General features: G+C 41.1%; 1 protein-coding gene across 26 annotated transcripts in view; it reads right to left on the reverse strand.

Annotated features, from left to right (window-relative positions):
• The window catches only part of MICAL3 (microtubule associated monooxygenase, calponin and LIM domain containing 3), a 186,304-nt gene that overhangs the window by 57,285 nt on the left and 102,280 nt on the right, over positions 1-26,739 (reverse strand). For 20 of the 26 annotated variants that reach the window (XM_035126938.2, XM_035126945.2, XM_035126940.2 and 17 more), the window contains 4 exons: positions 23,499-23,606; positions 22,576-22,762; positions 21,204-21,292; positions 20,259-20,346 (listed from right to left, as the gene is read on the reverse strand). In XM_035126938.2, coding sequence (XP_034982829.2) covers positions 20,259-20,346; positions 21,204-21,292; positions 22,576-22,762; positions 23,499-23,606 — 472 coding nt within the window. The remainder of the gene's footprint in view (positions 1-20,258; positions 20,347-21,203; positions 21,293-22,575; positions 22,763-23,498; positions 23,607-26,739) is intronic. The other 6 variants (XM_035126953.2, XM_035126959.2, XM_035126961.2 and 3 more) reach the window with 1 other exon arrangement.

Raw genomic sequence — 26,739 nt, forward strand, 5'->3', positions numbered from 1 at the left:
GATTAAAGCTTATTCGTATTTTTGTCTGGTATTTTGACCAGAGCCATGAAGGGTAAATAATAATAAAACCATAGCACCATAGAATCGTAGAGTTAGAAGGTACCATGACGGTCATCTAGTCCAACCCCCTACTATGCAGGAATCTCAACTAGATCATACATGATAGTCATCTAACCTCTGCTTTAAAAAAAACTCCAAGAAAGGAGAGTCCACCATCTCTCATAACGATGATAAAAACCACCATCGCCAACACCACTGTAACTAGGCTCTGCCAAAATAGGGCTTTATCATCTCCCAGCGACAAACTTATAGAACCAGGAGGCATAGCAAATGCAAAATGAATTTTGGGTAATGAAAGAGCACTAAGGTGATGCAAGAACCAAGATTTCAAAAGTCAGTGAATCTCAACTCCTGCCCCCAAATTTTCAGGGGATATTAATGTGACATTTCAAAACAGACTGCATAATGACCAAGTTCACATTTGCATTAGCATATAAATTTTAATAACTGCTTCTGTTTTGATCTGTTCCATGTTTCTAGCAACAGGACTATAAAATTCAGAGCAGGAAGACAACAGGCATAGGACATGATACAAGATTTTGTTAAGTGTTAGGGCCCTGGCAAAAGTGTATTGCGCTGCAATGACCCCACTGTAATTATGTGCCTGTTTCCAGAGCACATAAAAATGGGACTGTTGGCAGGATATGTAGTTACTGGAGTATTTTTACCATTTCAGGAAGAAGCAATAATTAGCTCTAGTTTAAGACATTCATAACACAACGATGGTTAGCAAGAAATGAGGTTAGTTTTAGAAACAAACTGGATAAATAGTCCTGTTAATGTTCATATGATAAAGGTAAGTTTAACTGTTGATAACTGGAGTTAAATACTTATAGTTAGGATCACATTTCTATAATATGGTAACATGATTGTTTAAGATGGCTTAGTCTGTACGTTGATCTTTTTATATTACAATCTATGGCTATTTGTGTGTGTTAAAAATTAATTTCATAATATATTAATTGATTTTTGATGTCAACACAGTAGACATTTATATCTTACTCAGGCTCTGTTACGACAACAAACATATATACCAAATAACCCAGTTATGATTTACATAATTTTTTGAATACTGAATAGTGTAGTTGATCCCAAAAGATATTTATGGTTAAAAAGTGTGACACACTCAATGGGAAGGGCATAGCTCATTGGTAGAACATGTGTTTGCTGAAGATTCCAGTTTTAATCTATATGTCCAGTTAAAAGGATCACTGGTAACAGATTTTTGAAAGGCCCAATAGCTTGGGAGAGATCCTGCTAGTTTGAGTGGACAACACTGGCCTAGATGGACCAAACAATCTGATTAGTTGTAAGACAGATTTATATGTGTCTTATACCAGTGACTAAGTTTTGCAGTCTGGGCAAGTTACAGCAATCATCCTATCCCAGGGTTGTTGCAAAGGCAAACTGAGAAGACAGTATTTAGTAGTTTTATATGAAAAAGTATTCAGTATACAACCTCACTATCCATCCAGCCATCCACCACCAAAGGAAGTTATATAATAGATTGTCACATTTACTATTAAAGTCAAGCAGATACTGTACCAGTATTGCACACGAGATGCATCACTTTAAAGTTCTATCATCCTGCTGCATTATTTTATGGGTAAATGTGCTAATATGGTGGTTTAAAAAATCTGGTTGTAAGATGTAAACATCCTTAAATAGGCAAGTGTTTTATTCCTCAGCTCAACAGTTTTATGTTTTGGAAGCATTTGGCGATGAGCAGTACACAGATCAACCAAAAGGAGCTGTTTTTCATAAGTGTGCAGCCCACTTAGCTGTTTTGTGAAAGCTGACAGAAGATTTATTTATTTCAATCCTTGACCGAGCCAACTTCTTGGTAAGGAATGCCAGGGACAGAGATAACATCACTCCTCTGAAGTGCCCTTTGGCTTTTTTCCCTTGTATAGAATGTTCCTAAAAATAATTTCCATTTTCTGTGACTTTTAAAAAAATTAAGCAAACTGATAGCTATTTGTCTGAACACTACCCCCACCCATAAAGTTAACCATCATTCCCCATTGCAATTTGCATCATTCCCCATTGCAATCGTTGCCTCCTTTGCAATCGTTCTGCAGTGAGGGTAGGAAGCTACTCAGCAACTACTGTTTCTGTGAGGTGCATGGATTTGGATGGGCAGAAACTTTGCACATACAGTGGTACCCTCGAGTTACAAACGCCTCAGGTTACAAACGCTTCAAGTTACAAACTCCGCTAACCTGGAAGAGTTACCTCGAGTTGAGAACTTTGCCCCAGGATGAGAACGGAAATCGTGTGCCAGCGGCACAGCAGCAGCAAGAGGCCCCATTAGCGAAAGCACGCCTCTGGTTAAGAACAGTTTCAGGTTAAGAACGGACCTCCATAACGAATTAAGTTCGTAACTAGAGGTACCACTGTACTTAATATTAATAAGAATTTATACTACACTTTATGCTGGCTGGAGCTGATGGGAGTTGTAGTCCAAAATAGCTGGAGAGTGCCAGGTTAGGGAAGTCTGTGTTAAAGGCCTCATGTACTTTGTCCAGGATCTTAAAGGCTGAGAAGCTAATTTTGTCAGTACCAAGTAGACTTTACACTTACACTGCAAACAGCAGTAGAATGTGCAACAGAATAAACTGCTTTTGAAAATAAGGGGCTGGGGTTTCAAAAGCAATTTGCAATATGGCAAAAAAATTAGCTGTTTAAAAAAACCATGAAGTCTACATAGTTTCCCACAGTGGAGGAATATTGGATAATTTGCTGTAGATCAGCAAGAGCTTATGACTCCCAGTTGTTCAATAACCACAGCAAAAAGTTTCCTACCCCACAAAGAAGGCAATTAGAATCCCTTACCTGTACTCAGAAGTATATTGTCAATTGCATATGCAAATTACCCCAGTGTCTGGGGTGGGCAAGTCGGTAATTGGCTCTGCCATTTTGTTTCTAGTTCTGCCCTTCAGTGTTTATTTTGTGTCTAGCTCCAGTTGACAGAACTCAGCATTTCAGTTTTTTAAAAAAGTAGATCTCATAAGACTTCCTATGCTTGACTGAAGTATTTCTTTCTTTTAATCCTAGCCATTCTCTCTGTAATCCTTACAACAAACCTATAATATATGAAAGTGTTATCTATATACAGTATTGTAGACATGGAGGTGGGGTAGGGGCTAGACCTGAGAAGGTAACGGCTTGCATGGTGCAACCAGGGACATTCTGGTTCACAGCTCAATCTTTTAGCCATTATACTTGGAGTCTGGGAATCAGAAGTAGAAATCAGTACAGTGGTACCTCTACTTACAAATAACTCTACTTACTAATGTTTCTACTTACGAATGGAGCTCCATCCGCCATCTTGGATGCAGTTTAGATAGGATTTTTTCTACTTACAATTTTTTTCTCCCAATGCATTCCTCCTATGGGATTCAACTTACAATTTTTTTCAACTTACAAATGTGTGTTCGGAATGCATTAAATTCATAAGTAGAGGTACCACTGTATTTGGTATCTGATGTGGAAGCCACTGACACAAGCCTTAGTAGAGAGAAAACAAGCCCTCAGAGAAACTAACCACAGAACTGTAAAGTGAACTGGTCAAACTGCATCTTTGCAGCTTCAGACCAGGCCACTGCTTTTGATGGAAGATCGGTCACAGGAAAGCAAGGAAATCTACCGTATATTCTGGCATATAAAACGACTGGGCGTATAAGACGATCCCCAACTTTTCCAGTTAAAATACAGAGTTTGGGATATACTCACCGTATAAGAAATACGACCCGACATATAAGACGACCCCCAACTTTTGAGAAGATTTTCCTGGGTTAAAAAGTAGTCTTATACGCAGGAATATACAGTATTAAGAGAATTCTTAAATGAATTTTCTTCGATCTTTTCCCCACATCAGACCTATCAGGGCTTTTAAAAAGGATCATTTTGTACCATGCTGAGCAAAACTATGCACAAACACAATTTGTTTGCATCTATTGCCTTCTTTTGAATTATCTGTTTTGTTTGTGATGCTGGGTGCAGGCACGGAAGCCCCACAATACTGACCACAGGGCTCAGTCCCACCTCTGGAACCCAATATTTTACAAGCACATGCCCATTTTCTCATATACTGTACTTTGAAGCCCAAAAGGTTCTGTTGAAAGTAAATTCTTAGGATGTTCAGTTCTGTGCTAAACAATTCTGGTATTGACTACTTTCCACCCAGTGGGATGGGTACAAATACTTTGGGTTGAAGGGAACTTCTGTATTTTTCCTTGGTGATCCATTGCTTGGCTGTAATCCTAAATTAACAATATTATTTCCCCCCCATTCCTTCCTCTCAAAACATCTCCGTAACTGGCTAGCATTTTTCAGATTCTACCATGGCTGACAAGGACTACAGCTCAGTGATAGAACACATGCTTCACATGCAGATGGTTCCAGGGTCAATCTCTCGCTCTGGCATCCTCAGTTAAAGGATCAGAAAGCAGGTGAGATGGGAAAGTTTTTTTGCCTGTGACCATGAATAGATGCTGTCAGAGGAGACAATGCTAAGCAAAAGGGACCAATGATCTGGTAAAGGAGCTACATGTGTTCCTAAATCATAATCTGATAAACTCTGGTCAAGTTATGCTGCTTTCAAATCATTGGCTTCAATGAGTGTCCAATCTAATGCATTCAATCAGGGCAGCTGCCAAATAAAACTATCAATGGCTGCATTTACATCAGAAGCATTATAGAAGCTTCCAATCCCTTGATTAATTAGAATACATAAGGCATTCTTTTTTTAAAAAAAAAAGGTCAATAGATGTCAGGAATACATTGTACTTTTTAAACACATAGCAGCTAAGTAAATATCAGTGTGCACAATTCTATTCTGTAAGGTTGCCAGAGGCACCCAGAAAATATTGAATTCCATAAAAATCAACAAAGCTTTGTTGAGAAAGGTCACCTTCATCATCTTGTGATTTCAAAAAACTGAGCCAAATCCCAACGAAGGGACAATACGAAGAGATAGTACAGGGATGCCTCACAAGACAAAATTAATTCGTTCCATGGGTCGTTTTGTCTTGCGAAAATTTTGTCTTGCAGTTTTCCAATTTAAACAAAGCAAAAAAGAAGAAGAAAAGAAACAAAAAAATTCGTCTTGCGAAGCATGGCCATAGAAAAATTCATCTTGCGAGTCAACAAAAAGATTGCAAAATGCTTTTGTCTTGCAAGTTTTTCGTTGCGCAAAGCATTCATCTTGCGAGGTACCACTGTAAGTGTATACCAGGGGTGGGAACTTTAGGTCTGGCGCTAGCTCTTGGAACTCTGACCAGCCCACCATCTACACTACTGTGCCTTCTTCTTCTTGTTGTTGTTTGTTTGTTTATACCCCACCCATCTGGCTGGGTTTCCCCAGCCACTCTGGGCGGCTGCCAACAGATTAAAAACAGAATAAAATATCACACATTAAAAACTTCCCTAAACAGGTCTGCCTTCAGATGTCTTCTAAAAGTCAGATAGTTGCTTATTTCCTTGACATCTGGTAGGAGGGCGTTCCATAGGGTGGGCGCCACCACCGAGAAGGCCCTCTGCTTGGTTCCCTGTAAGCTCACATTTCACAGTGAGGGAACCACCAGAAGGCCCTTGGAGCTGGACCTCAGTGTCCAGGCAGAACGATGGGGGTGGAGACGCTCCTTCAGGTATACTGGGTCGAGGCTGTTTAGGGCTTTAAAGGTCAACACCAACACTTTGAATTGTGCTTGGAAATGTAATGGGAGCCAATGTAGGTCTTTCAGGACCAGTGTTATATGGTCTCAGCATCCACTCCCAGTCACCCAGTCTAGCTGCCTTGTCTAGTTAAAATTACTCTGTCCACTTTTGCTTCTGATTCCACCGGTCACTGGCATGTAACTTGCAGAAGGTTGACTAGAAGGACAAGTAACACTTGGGCTGAAAAATGTCCCCCAACCCCTAGTGTACACAAGCACCACTTTTATTTTCAGGTACCCACAGAATTATCCAGGAGCAAGATTGTCAGAACATGAGATGTGCCATGTGCCTTTCACATGTCATATTCAGGTCTTCTTGAAGCCTATCTGTGTAGTGCAGGGAAGGAGAACTTGTGGCCTTCCCGATCTCGTTGTACTACAACAGGCATCCCCAAACTGCGGCCCTCCAGATGTTTTGACCTACAACTCCCATGATCCCTAGCTAGCAGGACCAGTGGTCGGGGAAGATGGGAATTGTAGTCCAAAACATCTGGAGGGCCGAAGTTTGGGGATGCCTGTACTACACCTCGCATTAGCCCCAGTGGTAAGGGATAGTGGAAGGTGTAGTCTAACATCTTTTGGAGAGCCACAAATTCTCCATTCTTGGTAAAGGGGCTACAGGCAGCGGCCCTATCCCACTGTGCCCCTGTGATTGGGAATCCTGATGGCACAGGGTTCCTGATCACAGTGAGGAATAAGCACATTTAGTTGAATACACTTACAATTCTCCTGAAATTCTTCTTTCCACTCAATTAAATAGGTGTGTGTGGAGGGGAAGCACACACATCACCACACGGATAGATTTTAGGAACATCTGAAGAGCGTCTATGTGCAGCACTGCTTTGCTATGTCACCATCCTCTCTTTGACTACCATAAAGTCCCCTATTTGCTAGGTAAAGGGTAGGGTGATGTCAGGCTTGCATTTGTATTTTTGTATTTTGTACTTTGTATTTTTATTTGAACCCCAAGATCACTAAGCCTCATGTGAAATATATACACTAAAATAAAATAATCCTATATAATAAAGTCCAAGTTGTCCCTGCGTCCAAGTTGTCCAGTGTATCCCTGGGGTACTGCGCATGTGCGCCAGGGACACAGGGATTGGACAGCAGAGACTGCACACGCGCACTCCCCCCCCCTGCCTCCTCCAACCGCCGCTCCCGGCCAGAACGTCAGGGAAGCGAGGGTGGAGGCCGGCAGAGACCTCCTCCTCACAACCCTCCCTGGCCCGTGAGAGGAGCGGCGGGAGGCCGCGAAGCAGCGGCGGCGAGATAGGGGTTTGTGTCCCGCGTCCTTCCTGTCGGCGGCTGCGGGAGAGGAAGGAAGGAGGAGAAAGCAGCGCTTTCTCCTCCTCTGTTCCTGTCCTCCTGCCGCCGACAGCAAGGACAGGTCCCAGGGTTCGGAGAAGCGCTGCGCAAGTGCTTCTCCGAACCCTGGGATGTCTCCTTGCTGTCGGCGGCTGCGGGAGAGGAACGGAGGAGAATAAAGCAGCGCTTTCTCCTCCTCCGTTCCTGTCCTCCTGCCGCCGACAGCAAGGACAGGTCCCAGGGTTCGGAGAAGCGCTGCGCAAGCGCTTCTCCGAACCCTGGGATGTCTCCTTGCTGTCGGCGGCTGCGGGAGAGGAACGGAGGAGAAGAAAGCAGCGCTTTCTCCTCCTTCGTTCCTGTTCTCCTGCCGGCGACAGCAAGTACAGGTCCCAGGGTTCGGAGAAGCGCTGCGCAAGCGCTTCTCCGAACCCTGGGATGTCTCCTTGCTGTCGGCGGCTGCGGGAGAGGAACGGAGGAGAAGAAAACAGCGCTTTCTCCTCCTTCGTTCCTGTCCTCCTGCCGCCGACAGCAAGGACAGGTCCCAGGGTTCGGAGAAGCGCTGCGCAAGCGCTTCTCCGAACCCCAGGATGTTCTAGCGCCCGTTATTGAACGGGCTGAAATACACTAGTACTGTAATAAAAATGTTGAACCCAGGAATTTGTTTTGAGTACCAGAACTGGACTGAGTCCATAAGATGGTGTATAGGCAATGCGTGCAAAATAACATCCAAATAACATGATAAGTTCTTATTCCAGACTACCATTTGTATAGAAATAACATAAATAATTTATGTTAACTGGAAGGTTTTATAATGCGAGGGGGAGTCCTGTACATATCAAAGCTGTACCATTCAGTTGCAAATGAGTCTTTGTGCTTCAAACCTTGTCCGATTTTATTTTGTTAGTCAGTTTTTCCAGTATCTCGTTATTATGAGTCTGTCTGCTATGCTAGTAAAAGAGAACTTATTAGAGGTTTGAGCTGTAAGTTAATATTTTCTCCCATGAAAAGACTGAGCAGCAGCATTGACTCTGGACATTTAGAGAGATTTTCTCCAGTAATTGCTTTTATTTTGACAAATACCTCCTAATACTGTAACATAAAATGATAGCGATGATGATAGAACTGGACTGAGTCATAAGTCGTTCCACCCAAAAGTATCCCCTCTCCTCCAAAGCCAGTATAATTTAGCAGGGGGTAGCATTTTTGTTGTTGAAGTAAGATAAGATTGAAATCACCCAGAGATCACCAGTAGATAATTCTGCCCACCGCTATGCTAGAAGACAGCAATTGTATTATTCATCCTGGCTCTTGTGTGTCTATACACCTTTCTGGCCCCTGAGACAAACCTTTGCAGAATGAGAGGCCATGCTCAACAGAAGAAAATGGACGCCCCTGGTTTACATTATCACTTACCCCAGATGGAGAAAGGTGTGTCAAAAGCCTCAACTTCAACTTCTGGCGCCCTCGCCCTCTGAAGGGCATTCAGCAGCTGTAATGCTAACGGCATAGCCCTATGTACGTTTACTCAGAAGTAAGTTCCACTGAGTTAAATCTGGCTTATTACCAGTTCAATATATATATAGGATTGCAGAGTCAATTAGTTACTTTAAGCAGAGTTTGAAATCTAGTGTCTGTGCCTTTAAATAGATGAGTTGAGTTTCTAGACACCAGATTTTTAAAAAAATATCCAGGTACTTGGCAACCTTTACATCCTGCCCCATCTTATCCTATCTATTCCTTGTCACCCCACAAATAGTTCAGCACAAGGCCTGTTTACAAAGCATGGGAGAAGTACTAGAGCAGGCTTCCTCAAACTCGGCCCTCCAGATGTTTTGAGACAACAATTCCCATCATCCCTGACCTCCTATCATCCCTGACCACTGGTCCTGCTAGCTAGGGATCGTGGGAGTTGTAGGCCAAAAACATCAGGAGGGCTGAGTTTGAGGAAGCCTGTACTAGAGAATGAATGTCACTGGTTGCCTAGCAACTACCCTCCTATGCTGGTTGAGCTCTCTTCCTCAGGCCTAGTCACAGGCACAAGCCTTTTAGTCTCAGTAAAATATGAGAAGTGGAAACCATTAGCACTGTTTTGCTGTTTATATGTTTGCATCTGTTTTTTATGATGCTGTTTTATTGTTGCTCTGAGGTTTTTAAATATTAAAAGAGTTTAAAGTAAATATACTGCACCATAACGCATATCTTTGAGTCTCTCTCTGTGTTACTCTATTAACTACAGTACCTATATGACTGTTCACACACGTTTGTGACAAACTAAAAACACGGGGAAGTTGCCATATTCTAGATGAATACAATCTTTATCTACGGCCTTTTCTTCGTTGTTTTAATTCACTGTATTAATTCGCAGGATGTATTTTTGATACTGGTGCAGGTTATCAAAACACCCTTGTCTATAGGGAGAATGTGGACTCCAAAACTAACTTGACTGGCTCTATAATTGCTTCTGGGCCCAATTCCAAGTGCTGATAAACCTTACATAAACCCAATTCCAAGTGCATTTGAAACCTTACATGACCTGGGGTGGAAGATACCTTAAGAACTGCCTTTGCACATATGAAACCTACTTTCTCACTCAGCTGAGTCCCAAGCTCTGTGTCTTGCTGCCTTTTCAGAGAAGCCATAGGCTCAGCCATAGCTCTGGCATACAGGTGGTTACAGGTTCAATCCCTGGCATTTATATGTAAGACTAGGAAAGACCCCCATCCACAACCATACAGTAGCATTGCCAGAAAATTCTGAGCTAGATGGAGCTAAGAATGGTCGGACTCAGTATAAGGTGGCTTCATATATGTTCTTCTGAGGTTAGATGGGTGTGTATGTAGGTGAGGGCCACTGAAGTCAGGCTTTGGAATTCTATTTCCCAGGATGTTCATTTGGCCCCCTGACTCTTGGTCTCTTGCTGTTGTGTAAAAAACTTTTATTTCAGGGGGTTTGCAGATGAGGTAGAGGTTACTTGCGGCTGCTACGTGCTTTGCTCATACTGCTGATTTTATTTCTCCTTGTTTTGCAGGTTTTATGGCAGGTTTTGGGTTGCATTTTTTTTTTTAGGTGAAGCTGATATTTCTGGTGAGGTGTTTTGAAATGAAGGAGAAGTATGCTATAAGCATAAAATAAAACCATTGCCTCATGGTGGGGTGCATTTTGATTTGAATGTATAGGGCTCCTTGCACACTTTACTGCAGAAGAGCACATTAAGGAGGTGGGAAATTGGTGTTCGTATTTCAAATTTTATGGTGGCAGCTGCAAGGAAAAGGATTATGTGACACAGTGTGAAGGGCCTTCCCTATAGTTTGTGATGTATCTATCTTAATACCTGCAGATCTTTCCCCCTTTATGTGTTATGTGTTTAGAAGGTTATCCCGGAGATTCTGTTTGGATCACTAGGCTTTTTATGGTAGAAAAGGGAGAAGAATGAAGAGACAGGGAAGGATTATAGAAAAAGTTAATTTTTATTCATAGAAGTTTGTGTGTTTCAAATCTTGCCTAAGGCATTCTCATGTACAAGCTGTAAAAGCTGACAATACTAAATAAAAGGGGATTCCATATATTTCTAATAGCATTGATGGTTCATCATGCAAGTTTAATTTTTCAAATTAGCAACTAAAGCAGGCATATGAAAACTTATTTCCATACTGGCTCAAGTTGAATTGGGAGGCGCCATAGCTCAGTGGTAGAGAACATGCTTTGCATGCAGAATTCCTGGCACCTCCACTTAAAAACTTCGAATGATAGGTGATGGGCAAGACCTCCCAGTGTTTTGACCCTGGAGAGTCACTGCCAGCCACAGTATACAATACTGGGCTAGATGGACAAATAGTATTGACCTGGTATAACGCAGATTCCTCTGGTTTTGCAACTTGCACACACTCAGAATCAGAATCCATGACATGGGTTGGGTTTTCAAACGGCATTTTGAAGTAGGTTTAGCAAACTGTGGTTCGGCATGTTGTCTGAATTCACTAACTATGGTTCTGGCTCTATCTTTCAAAGCCCCTGTTCCATGGAAGTGGCTGTGAGCTTATAAAGCTGAGAGGAAAAGAAATGAAAGCTAGCAAGCTGGACTACATGCCTATCTTATACAGGGCATGCTGGTTCTTCCTGCCTAAGTGCCTGCCTACCTCTACATTGAAATTCATTTTGTTAGTTTTGGCCCAATTCCCAAGTCTGTTGTGTAGGAAACAGATGTAACAAGGATGGAGAAACCTGTGGCCCTCCATATGTTACTGGACTCCAGCTCCCATCATCCTTGACCACAGACCATGCTGAGTGGGGATCATGGGAGAGAGTCCAGCAACATTTGGAGGATCACATTTTCCCCATCTCTGGTATAGGCAATACTGAGCCAGATAATCTGGAAGAATATTCTGACAGTAAGAGCTGTTTGACAGTGTGGACTCCCCTTCCTTGGAGGTTTTTAAGCACAGGTTGGATGGTTATCTGTCATGGATGGATGCTTTAGTTGAGATTCCTGCATTGCAGGGGGTTGGACTAGATGACCCTTGGGATCACATCCAACTCTACAATCAATTCTATGATCTGATTTATCATAAAGATGCTTTCTATGGTCTAGTTGGATACAGACAATTTTAAGCAACATGCTGAGGATCTTTAATATGATTGTGTATGCAAAGGAGATAACGTACCACATTCTACTATGTGCACAACGGAGGTACACACTGTCAATGTTTATTATGGAGCTCAGCAAGTATAGTGCTAAGTGCATAGTACAGTGGAACCTCGGTTTACGCCTACCTCCGTTTACACAAACCTCCGTTTACGAACGCCGCAGACCCAGAAGTGTTTACATCCGGGTTCTGCAGCATCGGATGCGCAGACGCGATCTGCGCAGCGTGCGCAGAAGTGCTCTATCGGTGCTTCGCGCACGAGCAGAAGCGTGCCTTCGGCGAATGAACGCCTCCGAGGAATGGATTGTGTTTGCAAACCGAGGTACCACTGTAGTTAATCAACACCGACTGTTAGCTGAATATTCAGATGAAGCGAAGGAAGAAAGTATCTGGCCTTATTGCTGGCTTTTGTAGCACTTGGCAAAGCAATGCTATTTATTCAAGGTGCAAACTATTTTACCATCCAGGACCAGAGATGTTTTAGGAGTTCAGTGTTCTCAAGGCCTTCCACGTGCCTTTTATTGCTATTACTTTCAATGACGAGCCCATGACAAAGAAAAAAGATTTCCAGTATTCATTTAATTGGTTTGCAAATTTGCAAAGAAAAACTAGGACTATGAAATTCTTCCAATGTCTCGAGAGTGAGCTGAACCAATAATATTTTAAAGAAACCCCTTCCAAAGCTGACCACTGCCAAAACCAGTTCATTTCTGAACTCTGGCCATCTTTCCAAATTATTATCTATTTTGTAGAATAAAGGTAGGACAACATATTCAGTACAGAAGCAACATTAGAAATATACCACAAAGCAAGAGAGCTACACATCGTTCTCATTGATGAGGTATTAACAAAATACAGTGGATGCATATTTATTTCTGTGGAGTATTTTAAAAGTTGAAAATCAACCCCTGGAAAATTTATTGATATGGATTTAACAGTTTGGGTTCTCTTTCACTTGTCTCCATGTTCCAGCTCTTTAGTAGTATGAAGGAAGGGCTTGTGCACTGGAACGATTGTGTATAGTGGTACCTCGGTTTACAAACACAATTGGTTCCGGAAGTCTGTACTTAACCTGAAGCGTACTTAACCTGAAGCGAACTTTCCCATTGAAAGTAATGGAAAGTGGATTAATCTGTTCCAGACGGGTCCGCGGAGTACTCAACCTGAAGCGTACTTAACCCGAGGTATGAGTGTAATTTGTTCCGGAAGTCCGTACTTAACCTGAAGCGAACTTTCCCATTGAAAGTAATGGAAAGTGGATTAATCCGTTCCAGACAGGTCCGCGGAGTACTTAAACTGAAAATAATCAAACCGAGGCGTACTTAAACCAAGGTATGACTGTATTTGTGTACATGTGCATACACAAACATTGCTGTGTACTTTGTGCACAAATCCAGTTGGCTTGCATGAAAAACCCCATTTTTAGAGGAACAGCTCATTAGGTATCAATAGTGGAGGACAAGTTTGGCTCCCTTAGTGCCGTGCTTTACTTCTCTCAATAGCAGTGAATGGCTATTGAGGTTAAATCTGCTTCACACATTTGATGGAGTTCAGGGTTAGCCAACACAGTGTCTTTCTGATTAGTCCCAGCCAGCATGGCCATTGGTCAGAAATACTGTGAGTCGTAGTGCAACAATATCTGGATTATACCACGTTTGCTATCCCTGCTCCATTTATTTAGAATCAAGATTGTCCCTTTCTGTATACGTAGTTACATACTAGGTTCTGTTTCTCAGTATGAGGGCTAGAGCATGAGCAGCTATCACTACCTTCTCCTGTAAGAAACTTGCTGAGCTTGTGGGGTAATAGGAGGTTCATAAACATTCTAATTGTTTAGAAGAATGTTGTTAGCAACAATGAGAACATTACCAGCAATGCACTTTAGCAGAAAAGAGAGAGATAGTTACCGTAGGAAAAAACCTCTCAATCTTGGGCCTTGATGACAGGAAAATACATGTGTTGTTGGCAGCAGAAATGGACAGGCGAGGGACCTCAAGACATGATATTGTGAAGCAGGGTGCAAGCAGTCGAAAAGAACAGGGACAGAGGCTGGATTTTATATATTGACTTGAAATCACTGGACAATTTTTTGGCTGCTGGTCAAAATTCTCATTTTTCCTCTAAGAAGAACCAATGGGCTGTGTTACTTTAAGGCATCTTATTGCCTTGGGACTCTATGCATACTATAGAACCATAAACTGGAAATGCAAGTTCTGAATTATGTTAAGCAAATCCTTGTCCTGCCAAATCTTACTCTAAAGTATATTTTTCTTAGCACTAGCCAACACTTAATTTCAATCTAATGGACCAACTGCTGAAACTCCATCTCCAGGAAGTATTTATTCCCCACCTCTTTAAGCTTGAATCAAAGGAGATAAACAAGGGAGTAGAAAAGAAAAACTCAGAAACTTTTGAAACCTCAAAAAGATTGTTTGGAATTTATTCCCTTTTTAACGTGAAGAGGTAACATTTGCACAAAAACGTATTGTTTTCACAGCAACAAGAGTTCCAAAGTTACAGAATTTGAACACAAATGCACACCCTGCACCACCACAGTAAGTGCAAGAAAACCAAAATAAAAAAAAGGTACAACATCTCAATTCGGAGATGTGAGGCTTTTCAAAGCACATTTCCCATTCTTCCCTGAGCCGCAGCTTAAATCTCAAGTAGGGGATGTTTTTTTCCTTCAGATTTTGCATTTCAAAATAGGGGGCATTTAAGCACACCCCAGGTTAATTGCTGGGAGGGAAAAAAACAAAACCGTTTCTTAAGAGATTTAAGGTATTTTTCGCTGACACACAAGTAATATTGCATTCTGTTTAAGAAAATACTCAGAATAACTCACATCATCCCTCAAGAAATGCATATATGTACAAATAACAATACAAGTCACTATGATCTACAAGGTCTAAGGAGGGATGAAAGGACAAGAGAAAGGAATTTCATCTCTCCCAGGAAAATAGTGTTCTCAACAGGATTTTATGGTGGATCCCCAACAATTGTATACATTTTACATTTCATTTCTTCCCTGTCGCTATTCAAAAGTGATGTTCACTTTGGAAGCACAAAATACTGCATTTTCCTATGTGCATCATTTCCCCTTGATGCACCATGTCCAGACTCCTCATTTTGCTGCCTCCTCATGTGCCCCCTGGTTGGACACATTCTTCCCTCCACATCAATCCCACCATAAAAACCTAGTAAGAACACTGAAGGGGAATGCAACAGGGTCTAGGAACAGTCTCTCAAGAAAGCTTCCAAGCTAAGCTCTGGAAGGTACCTTTCATAGGGTAGGGACACTATCTTCAGCCATTCAACATGCATGCTTAACAGTAAACTTCCAGCTACACGGGACCTTTGATTTCATACTAAAAGTGATTCCATACATTATGGTAGCTCAATGCAGGCCACAAGAAATGCAACCATACACTGGTATTCTGTACAGGAGATGACTAAACCGCTTCTGGCACAACGAAACACTCTGTCGGAAGCCAGAGCGCACGGAAACACTGTTTACAGACTACAAAATAGAGCCAATCTATTATTGTGCAATTAATGCTGATTAGGGCCTCTTGTGGAGCAGCCATCAAACTCCAGGTGGCTGCTTTAATATATAAAACAATCCTAACCTCTTTGAAGAGACAGACCTTGCTTGGGTCTCTCTGCACATAATGTGGCATAAATCCTGGAGTCCCACTGTTCTACCCAGCTTCAGGTCCACAGTAACATTTAGGAAAAGAACTGTAGCCTCATTCCTACTTGTTCAGAATCCACTGCACAGTTTTGATTGGCCTGCAGAGTTTTTAAAAGTGGTTGCTATCTTGCTGCAGTGGACACAGTAAAAACCAAGCAACATTTAAAAAAAGGATCAAACATCTCAAATGCTGCCTTCATTGTGCAAGGTTACCAAGACCATCTCTAGACTTCCTAAAAAGTATTCTGTCACAGGTGGAAAATTGTATCACATCAGTCCAAATGTTTGCTACCCTACGATTAATTCTGTAAAGAACATGTTCTGTTTAAACAGAAATTGGTGCTGCTTGAGTACTGGCAGAGTCCATGCCAAATTTGGGGCAAGTGAATTTTACATTACCTATCAAGTACATTTTAAACCAGGGTGATAGCTAATAATAATTTAAGGAACTATATTAACTGAGATCAAGTTTAGCACAATTTATAGTTTGTAAAGCATATGCTGAATCAAAAATACCTATACTGTACACTAGTTATTATGTCAAAAACCAAAAAAACCAAAAAATTATATTCATTCAGATTATGAGACTAAAGGTAGTATGCTAATATTTTAAAATTTGTGTGCAGGAGACATTATATAATCTTATTAAATTACATATATATGGACATTCTTCACTGATTTTTACTGCAGGTATGTTGTTGTAACACCACCATTAGCACAATTTACCACAAAGCTTAACTATGCTTGGTTGAACCAATACAGTTTCAGGATTCAACAATAAGTTTGTTACAACCAACAATATAATTTCTGTTTGTTTTTTAAACACAAGAATTCAGTACTCTGTTGCAAAAAGGGACAAATTTACTGATACACCTTTTTCTGTAGGATAGAAGAGTCTGCCAAAATAGCATCAAGGGGAATAGAAGATGCAGCTCCTCTAATCACTGATAAAAGAAGAGCATAGAGCTCCTCTAATCACTGATCAAAGATTACACTCTCTCTCCCTCTTCCCGTGTTTTATTAACAAATACACAAGCCAATTCAGCTTGCATTCTGCAGATATGGGTGCATGCTACTAGAAACCCATCAAAAGCTCCTTCAAGCATATATGAAAGAGCAACTGAAGTCCTACAACCCAACTTTCTGCCCATGTGGAGTGCTGGCCTCCACTAAAAACAGCAACTATGTGTTCCAAGATTTGACTGTTAGTCTGAAAGAAGGTCATGTTTAAGTCCTAGTATTTCATGATTACTTGCCACATTCCAGCCACCTCTCTATGGTGCAATTAGCTTAGTTCACTGGAATATACTGTTAAGGACAGATATACTCCACTGATAATACTATTTACTTCCTCTCTTTCAAAGGAGGATATTAGTACAAACTATCTCAATTTCCTATATTTCTTTCTTTTTATTTCTAATTAGAATGCTTTTGACTATGTGTGTAACATTCCAGTGACTTAGCTCATGGTGAATTACCTTAATTGCATTACCCCTAAAAGTTATTGAGTGAAAACCAACCGCCTTTATGTAAAATTGTAAGGGCAAAATGCAAAGAGACTGTTCCAAGCCCACGGGACCCACAGGAGGATTAATACATTCAAAAATATTTTACAGACATTTACAACAAAGTGCAGAAAGAACAATACTTCCGTGTTAAAAAAAAAAGTATAAAAAAATGACACTCACTGTAAAACATTCCAAAATACAAGAGACATACAACTATTACAGAATACAGTACAACCATTGAAAAGCAAGGGGTTTTTCACCCCCACTCCTTTTATTGGCACCAGCAGCAATTGTGTCACAAAGGCAAATGCAGAGAGTGCTTGACACAAAATCCCAGGAAGACAGTACAAGAAAAAGGCATAATACAGAGTTTGCCAGAAGCATGCCAGAGTTCAGCACAAGGAAGCACCTGTCACAGCTTTCACCACCCCTGCACCAGCAGAAAGGGTTGCACGTTTTGGAGACAGTGTGCAAGAAGTGTCACCGGATAGCAGCAACATCAAAAGCTAACTCACTTAAAGCACTCACATGTGCCACACACACTCCTGGGCAGACCAGGAGGTGGACATCAAGAGAAGATGTGGCCTACTCTAATGGCTAAATACTGAGCTTTGGGATCAGTTAATTTTCCCCTTTGTAACAGAATAGGGGGAATCACAAAACACCTATAATGCAAGAGCCACTCATGCCACAGAGCGAACTTATCTCACAATAAAAAGTGGTTATTGTTTCCTGACCATTATTCTAATGCCTCAGTACAGAAGAGCTCTCTTCTCTACTATTGAAGTTAGCCAACAAGTAGGGATGGGAGGAGACATAAAATTTCATAGGAACCAAGCAGATACTGATTGAAGATTTGTTTGAAACATGCAAATAGAGTAAGCACGGCTCCACTAGCATGCATTTACCTATTCCATGGGAACCAAGGGTCAGCCTGGAATGGGCAGCTGACCATGAACACAGGTCAATGGGAGGTACAGATTTCTATTCGTTCCAAGACTCTACTTCCCCCACTACCATCCAATTACATTATATTAAAATCACATTTTTTTCTTTTCAAATCACCATCATTTCCCACATTATGAAATGCCAATCTCTGCATGAATTCCAGTGTCCGAAACATGCAGTTAATAGAATTATATCTCTACCTCAATGGCAATTCAGAGTTTGCATGAGGACAGACCAGCCTCACAGAGGACTGCCAAAGTCTGAAACTTCTCTGATTAGGGTACTTCAACTGGAATCTAGGGACTGAAATGTTTTTATCGGCCCTGAACACATAAAATGCTGGCTTCTGATTATTTGAAATATATTTTCCCCAGCACTGTCTTTAACTATTATCATAGTTCATGGTGCTTATAGAACACAAAGGCCAGAATTAATTATTCAGTTAATTATTGCTGTATTCTACTTTGTAGAGATTACAATATCTATATACACATAAATAGGTATATGTAAACACAGACACATGAAAGAGTCCTGATCTTAAACTTTAAACATATAGAGATTCCTTCAGCAGCCTCCTATGAAAATATATCTTTAATTTCCCATACTCTATCAGTGATTAGCGAACTTATACATTCAATTTAACTTTGAACTCAGCAGAGAGCCAAAAAATGTCTGTTTCTTGCCCTGACCAGCAGGCAACTAGAACTAAAAGTTAGATGGCTGACAGGGAATGTAGGACAGGTTTCACTGCAATGTTAGGCCAAGAATAATTATTGCTAAACTGAAATTAACAAGGTAAAGAGCTGCTGAAATATGCTAGACCAAGTTGGCAACTCCAACTGCAAGCAACTTCGACAAGATTGTCAGTCTCAAGACAACAGAGGCAGAAGCTCAACACAAGCAGTATTCAGAATCTGAACTCTTAAATGTTATATGAACAGCCACATCCAATCTCTGATCAAGCAATTTAATCAGTGCAAAATTCCAGAACTCTTTTTCCACAGCCAAATGACTCCTATCCAATAGTTACAAGAAGCTATGTTTTCACGTTTGAAAGACTTGCTTAATACAAAATGTTTTTCAGAGCTTACTTAAATCTTAAATCTCTTTCATTTTGCTTCTGGGTGGGAAATGTCACACAAATAGAGACACTGTACAATGCTATTCAGTGCACACAACTAAAAATAAATAAATGAAAAAAACGTATCTTGAATGATCCTTCAATTGGATTTTTTTCATACCATTTAGAAACATTTAGCCAATGGAAGGGCAACGGTTTAGTTCCTATGCACAACTACAACTATATTAATTTAATTCTATATATATATAAAAAAAATCTAAACCTGTTTGGCTTGGAAGATTCCACAACTAGAATCCAGTCCAGGGTCTTATCAAGTGCTATTCAAATTTAATCACCAAAAGGTCAAAGTAAAAGTCTGTCCAAACAAGAGTTTGTGGCACAAATTGAGTCTATTGCTCTCTCTCAGAGACAGGAATCTCAAGTTAAAGATTAACCAGTATGCCCTCAACAGCTTGGTTTGTCAGCCCCAGTCCAGAACAGCAAAGCATATATTTTGGGAGAAATTTCCACAACCTGCCAACACCAAGATCACCCAGAGTTAAAGGCTGTGAAAGACAACAAGGAATATATAGCAGGCATGGTTCAAAACGTATCAACAAGGTTTTGATGTTTTGCTATTCAGATACCATGTCAGTGAGAACTAGAAGATAGTTTTGCAGGTGAACACAGAAATCCAGTTAATGGGCTTCTTCAAACCATGCTAATGCTATATTTGATTCACTCAGCAATGTAGATTTTGCAGACTAAGGGTTGCATCCATCTACATTCTACTCAGAGTAGACCTGATGAAATTAATTAATTAAGCTAAATTAGTCGTGTCCATTAATTTCAATTGGTCTGTTCTGGGTATGACTTAGCAATGGATAACAATTAATTTTTAATTTATTTGAACCTACCCAAGAAATCTTGAACTGAGTGTCTGTGTTCACCTGGACAGCATCCAGAACAGCAGCTTTGTCTTACAAACCATAAAGTAACCCCATCACCACCACATAACCCCTAATTTCCTCCTGCACACATGTTACACAGTGTTACAAAAGTTGTTATTACTGTATTAATATCCTAGTGCTGATAAAAACTCCCCCATTATCTGCACAAGAACCTCTGACTGGACATAGATAAAGGGGACTCCAAAAGCCATCAGCTGGCACATGAAAAAGGAGTCCAAGGGATTTTGGGCTACGTGGTGCCCAACTGAGGAAATTGTGTTTTGCAGGAGCTGGCTTGCCACCCTAACTCTGTCAAAGAGGTGGAGCGAGTACTGCATCACCCTGCCAAACAAGGAAGCAGAGCTACCTGGAGTCCTCTCTGACGAAGTTGAGATGGAGTTTGCACGCCCTGCACCGTCTGCTGCCATGTTGTCCTGCTGGGTCCCTTTGCTGTCCTGAAGGGGGGGGGGAGACAGGCAAGGCAGGATGCAGTTATTAAATGCATGTAATTTAAAAGTGAGCAAATGCCAAAAAAAAGGTGGTTTTATGGTTTTAGATCCTAGTTTATTCAGGCATATTCCAGATCTGGACACACATTCTCAGTATATCTTTGTTATTTATCTAACTACCTCTTCAAGTAAAGCCATATGGAGGGCATCCCTGGGGTTAGCTGATTTTAACAAAAAAATAATAGTATCACACGTATCGTTTTTCCATAGTATTGCCTTGAAGAACTACTTGCCATATAACCAAGTGCCATAAAATTAACTGCATAAGTAAAATTAATTCATGTTACTTTGTAAATGTAATCCTTGTCCAGTCAATCAGCTATTACATATATTCTCATGGCAGAATTTACTTTAATGCATATCCATGTTTTAATTATTAAATTCCCACTCTTTGGGTACGGGTATTTTTCAATAGTCCCCTGATAAAAAGAACCTATTTTTATTATCCAACACCATAAATTGGATTTTGGATATACAGAAGTAAATATGAATGGCGACGTGCCTATTTGCACAGCACTGGCACAGTGGCACAGCTTTTCACCTTCTCTCTCCAGACATGCTGCTGTCTTGGTTTTGGTAAGCCAACAAATTTATAAAAACAACAACCGATAAAAAGTTCCCATCATGTGCTCTATTTAAGAGTCTACAGCTAGTAAAGGCAGGCAAGATCAATGCACATAGGATTCAGAAAGATTCTGCGCCCTTCTGCAACACTGCTCTCCCCCTTCCAAACAACCCAAAGCCACTTCCCAACATAAAATGGCAAAGCAGTCTCATCTGGGAAATGCAAGGAAACAGCCTACCTTTCCTGACAGAGGGCCCACTGCTGGTCTCTTCCTCTGTGCATAACCTGAAAGTCTGTAACAGTAGTGAGGCTTGCAGTAGAATTTTCCTGCAAATAGAGCAAGAGGGAAATCTTAATGAGAAAGACAAAAGCTACAGTTTGGTAATGCTGTGCAATGCCACACACAATATACATGGAGACAATTATGCCTCAAAGTTTTAATTCACATTCATTTCCTCCTTTCCTGAAAACAAATGGATTTTCCATAGGGTGCCTGATAGCCATTTACCCAGCACCCAACCAATAGTCAGAACATCCCAGGGGAACTTGCGTGGCATCGCACACAAAGCAGCACTGTATGAGGAACAAAGGCTGCATCACATGAAAATCTGGCAGAAGTGCTGTGGAAAAGGCAAGAATGAATGCAAAGAGGAAAGGGCTGGGCATTAACTCCAAACAGACCGCTGCTTACCAAAGAATTGACCAATCCAAACAGAAATCTATGTACCATGGTCACCCAGGTGATTTCTAGCTACAAATATTCAAAAGTTCTCATTTCACAGATGCAAATAGCCAGTGGTATGGTGTTGCAAGATCTTCCAATGTGTTGCTGAACTTTCTAAACAGTATTCAAGGAGAGCCCTGTTTACATGATGCTGCAGTTGTCTAGCCATGAGTGCAAATACAAGAGTAATGGCTTCCCACTCTGAGTTTTCCATAATCTTTGGTGGCACAAAAAAATCCTGAGCATGGAGAGGAGTTCAACTCCCAGTTCAACCAGCTTCAGACTGCAGCATTTACAATGTGTGTTTTAGTTTCTACAAATACTTCTTGCACAATAATAATTTTGGATGATGTATCTGGAGTGGGCCAAACAGTGATGTAATGATTTCCTGACCATACTAAATATCTATGGAATACTGAAGGTTATTTCTAAGTCAAAGGGCTGAATCCAATAAAAGTCATGTTGTGATCTCAATGACTTCTGCTTACACAATGGAACTCCCTCTCCTTCTCCTACTCCCTGAGTTCCCGCCCCCCCAAAAAACCCCTCTGCCCCAGAAGCCTGGGGGAACCCCCAGAGAAGATTTGGGTATGGCGACACAAGTGCGGAGGAGGAGGGGGAAGAGGGAGAGGAGTTATGTTATGCAAGTGGAAGTCACCTGCACAACAATTTCGCTGAATGCAACCCATCAGTTGAAGCTCTTGCCCAGGCATCCCCAAACTTCGGCCCTCCAGATGTTTTGGACTACAATTCCCATCATCCCTGACCACTGGTCCTCTTAGCTAGGGATCATGGGAGTTGTAGGCCAAAACATCTGGAGGGCCGAAGTTTGGGGATGACTGCTCTTGCCCATCCCCTCCTAAGGCAAAAGGTAAATTCCACTTACCATCCACCAGGTCGTAGGCATAAGAGGACAAGCGCAGGGTTGTAGCACAGTATTCACATTTGAAGCAGCTGCGGTGGAAGAATTTGCCTTCAGCACTCAGCCTTTCCATCACGTAGACTCGCTTGTGGCAGAAGTAGCAGACATCACTGCCTCCCACATTCGGAGGGAATTCTTTTTTCAAGGAACCCTAAAGCAGCAAGAACAAGGAAAGGTCTAGAGTCACGAGCTTGCTTTTACTTCCACTGTCGTGCCATGTGTATTCATTAGATTGTTTTGGAATCCTTCAATGGGAAACGGAGAACATTTCAGCAAAAACACTAACAGGCACCTACAGATAATTGCAAGGCCCCAACATGAGGAAGAAAAGGTCAGCCAGAGAACACATTCCATAAGGTGCAGCATCCAACCACCTGAAAATAAAGAGTCTGGTGGAATATGGGAGAACAGAAGGATCTAAAAATTCTTTAATTCTCTCAGCCTTAGCTTTCCCACACATAGCCTGCCTCTAAAATGGGAATAATGATGACATACCTCACAACATTGATGAGAGACACTAAGTATACACAACTAACGAGTCATAGAAATGGTCACACAATTATGATAGTAATAATCCTCCTCCCACATTACCACTAAAGCTAGGCTCGAAACAACCACTGTCAAATGATTACTCCAAAGACACCATTATGCTCTGGACAGCAAAGCTTTCAGCAACAGATCTTTTGCGTACTATCCATTTTCTTTATAGCAAGAATCCAAGTACCCACAAGGGCAAGTGGAGGAACAGGCAAGGAAGTGCTTACATCAGCTACCTTTAACTAAACACTGAGGGAAAACTAAAGGCTCCGTATTACTGAGGATCTAAGGGAGAGCTGTCTAACTTCTAATCACCAATACTCATCACCTTCTCAACATCATTCTCTTACCAGTTCCTTCTTGTCTAGAAGGGTTTTGGGTTGGTCTTTCCTTTGAAGCTGATTGGCTATTTGCTCAGCCAATGAGCTCACGCCACCTGTATACATCTTTATATACTTCTACCAGATGAAGGTAATGAGGATGGGGGGAGGTAAGATGGATGGGGGAAATGAGGGAAAAGAGAAACAGTATAAATTCAGGATGAAAACTACAAAAGAAAAAAAATGGCAAATAAGGTGCAGAAAGGGGTGAAACCATGCCAAGACAGTGGACAACACAAGCGTGTGCGGCACCAGCAAAACAAGTGATCTCAGCAACCACTGGTGTGGGCAGCACTAAATAAAATTATTAAGAGTTTGTAACCAACCACTCTAAGACCATGGTCAGAGACTTTCTTTTGCCAGAGAGTCACTTTGAGATGTGGGTTGGAGGTGACAGGTGTTTCTAACCCCATCTCCCACAAAGGTTTCCCATAACAGCTGCCATGTTCTTTCCAAACACCATGCTTGTCTCTAGATTGGCAGCTGAACATAATCCTGCCATAGGGTCAGATTTAGTCCATGAGCTGCTGGTTGTTGACCCCTCCCCCAAACAGAAACCCCAACAATAGGTGACTAAGAGTGCTATGGGTTCAGGGATGAGGTAGCATGGATTACCCATATTGAGATACCATGGTTATTTATGATATCCAAAATCAGACTGGGGAATTACATAGTCTGGGGAAAGGATATCTGGAGGAGAAGTTAAAAGGGAAAGAGGGGTGTAACGAATTTGCATGCTTAGATATATGTTCTTTCTTGCAAGGCTACAAAAATACTACACAGTTTTTAGCCACTGTGTGTTTCTTCATCCCAGTCTCGCCAGTTGGATATTAAGTCCACTACCTCTTTTCATACCCCATCTCAGACACTATAGTTTCAACACCAAGCCAGCCTTTTTCTCGCCCACATCCAGCTTATGAAGAATGCTGGAGAACCTAAAAGCTTGCTCATTATTTTGTTACATTTTGGTTGGCCTAAAAAAAGGTATTTCCTTTGACCAAGCTGTGGGAGGCAGTGGAAGACAGGAGGGCCTGGCGTGCTCTGGTCCATGGGGTCACGAAGAGTCGGACACGACTAAATGACTAAACAACAACTACTACTACTACTACCGGTATGGGAGTTGCGAAAGGAGTGTCTTATGGACCAACATGGCTGCCTTTGCTTATATTTATTTTTAAAAACAACGATTGGTTTCAACTGTTATTTAAGCAGCAAACCGTACAACACAAAAAGATAACTAAATAGCATTGTGTTTCAGAAATATATTGGGGGGGGGGGCACAAGCCATTAAGTCTACAGAACCTTAGATACTGAGATTCTTCATACACAGTCCCACCTAGCAAGTCATATAACTGCACCACCACCCCAAAATTCTCCCTTAAGTTTATGGGGAGGGGAAGACGGATGAGGGTTGCCTGGCCTCTCAGCAAGGAAGCAGAATATCAAATTCAGCTCAAGAATCTTTGACAGTTTGCCCTTTTTCAAAAACAACAGATATTCCACTTATTTTAAGCCAATGTACTTTGTACTGAAGAACAGAGAGTAAAATCAGCAAGTCTTTCTATTTACCTAAGTAGATACGGTACATTATTAACAGCTAATGGGCCTTTCTGTTGTAAGAATAGCCCTGAGGGATCAGAAGATTGGTCAGGGCCTGACGTCAACAGGACTCTCAATTGATATGGTATTTCAAATTGCAGCTAATTGCTGATAAATCTACATATTTTGAAAGATCCATAACCCCCATGAATCTGTGTAAATGCTCACGACTGCTTTTAGACCCAGGCAAAAACGTTTCTCTTCAACCAGGCAGGCCTTCTGTTAAACAATCTATGGCCTTTTAAAGGTGGTGTGTTTATTATGATTGTGTTATGCATTTTGTGTTTTTATGTTGTAAACTGTCCTGTGATCTTCGTATGATGTGTGATATATAAATTTAATTTAAAAATGAACAAGTCATTAAAAAAACAATCTGAGCCATTGACCACCACATCTTATGACACCAGTGAATTCCATAAGTTTATTATATATTGTGTGAAAAAATGCTTTATTTCATCTTAATGACAATTTCATTAAGTGAGTTTTAGTTTTATGAGAGGAAAAAACATTCCCACATTTTCCCCACATCATGTATTATTGATGGCACAGGTGTTCAGGTGTTGGGGTATTTCAGCAGGTAGTGCATTCCACATCTGTATTGGTATTCTACCAGCTTCTGAAGGCACACCTGTTAATACAGGCATTCCTTTCATCTCTTGACCCAGGTCTCCTGTTTTAATTGCTGTGGTGTTTTCATGCGATAGTTTTATTCCATATTTTAATCACAGGTTTCTATTTTAACATTTTAATGGGGTGGATTTATGGTGCATTTCAATTATGGTGCATTTTGCATTATTCTGTATTTCAACAAGGTTGTGCAACTGGTTTTAATGTTTTGTAAGCCATGTAGACATTGAAAAGTATATAATAATCTTATAACCCTATATCGTGTCTCCCTTAGTATTTCTTTTCTAAATTAAAAGGCCCCAAACATACAAGCCTTGCCTGGAATGCCCTCCCAACTTCTTGACTGGTAGTTTGGTGCCTCTTCTGCACCACATATCCATCTCTACAATACTGGAATTTGTCTTTCCACAGCTGCTGCACCAAGTTTTGATTGAGCTCTCCACCGCAGCTCCAAGTTGTCATTCTTGGACAGTCTCAGCCAGTTTAGACTCAATCAGCATTGGAATGTTTTGTTCCAATATATATCACTTTACACTTATTGGCACATTTTTTTGCCCCTTCACCCCATTTGGAGATGTTCTTTTGGAACTCTTCACAGTCTGCTCAGGTTTTCATCATGATCTATAAATTGGAGCCATCTGCAAAGTTGGCTCTCACTGATCACTTCCAGATCATTTATGGGCAAGTTACATAATCTTATTGTCTCTAAGACAGACTCTTCTATTTTTTCATTTGTGTGTGGACTGTGTACAAAACAAATCTCTTCAACCTCATAGACTGTCCCAATACAGATCTTTGGGGGCTCCCATGACCTATTTCCATCAATTGTGAGAATTTTTAGCCTATTTCTACCCTAGGTCTTGTTTGTGTATGAGTAGAGGGAACAACATGGGAAACCAAATGAGAGGCAATGTGGTTGCTTTGTCAGAAACATGTCTATTGTCATCCACAAGTTTTCTTTTGAAGGGAAGGCCTTGGTTGGCGA

The sequence above is a fragment of the Zootoca vivipara genome, chromosome 10 (assembly GCF_963506605.1).
Source record: "Zootoca vivipara chromosome 10, rZooViv1.1, whole genome shotgun sequence".
Lineage (NCBI taxonomy): Eukaryota > Metazoa > Chordata > Lepidosauria > Squamata > Lacertidae > Zootoca > Zootoca vivipara.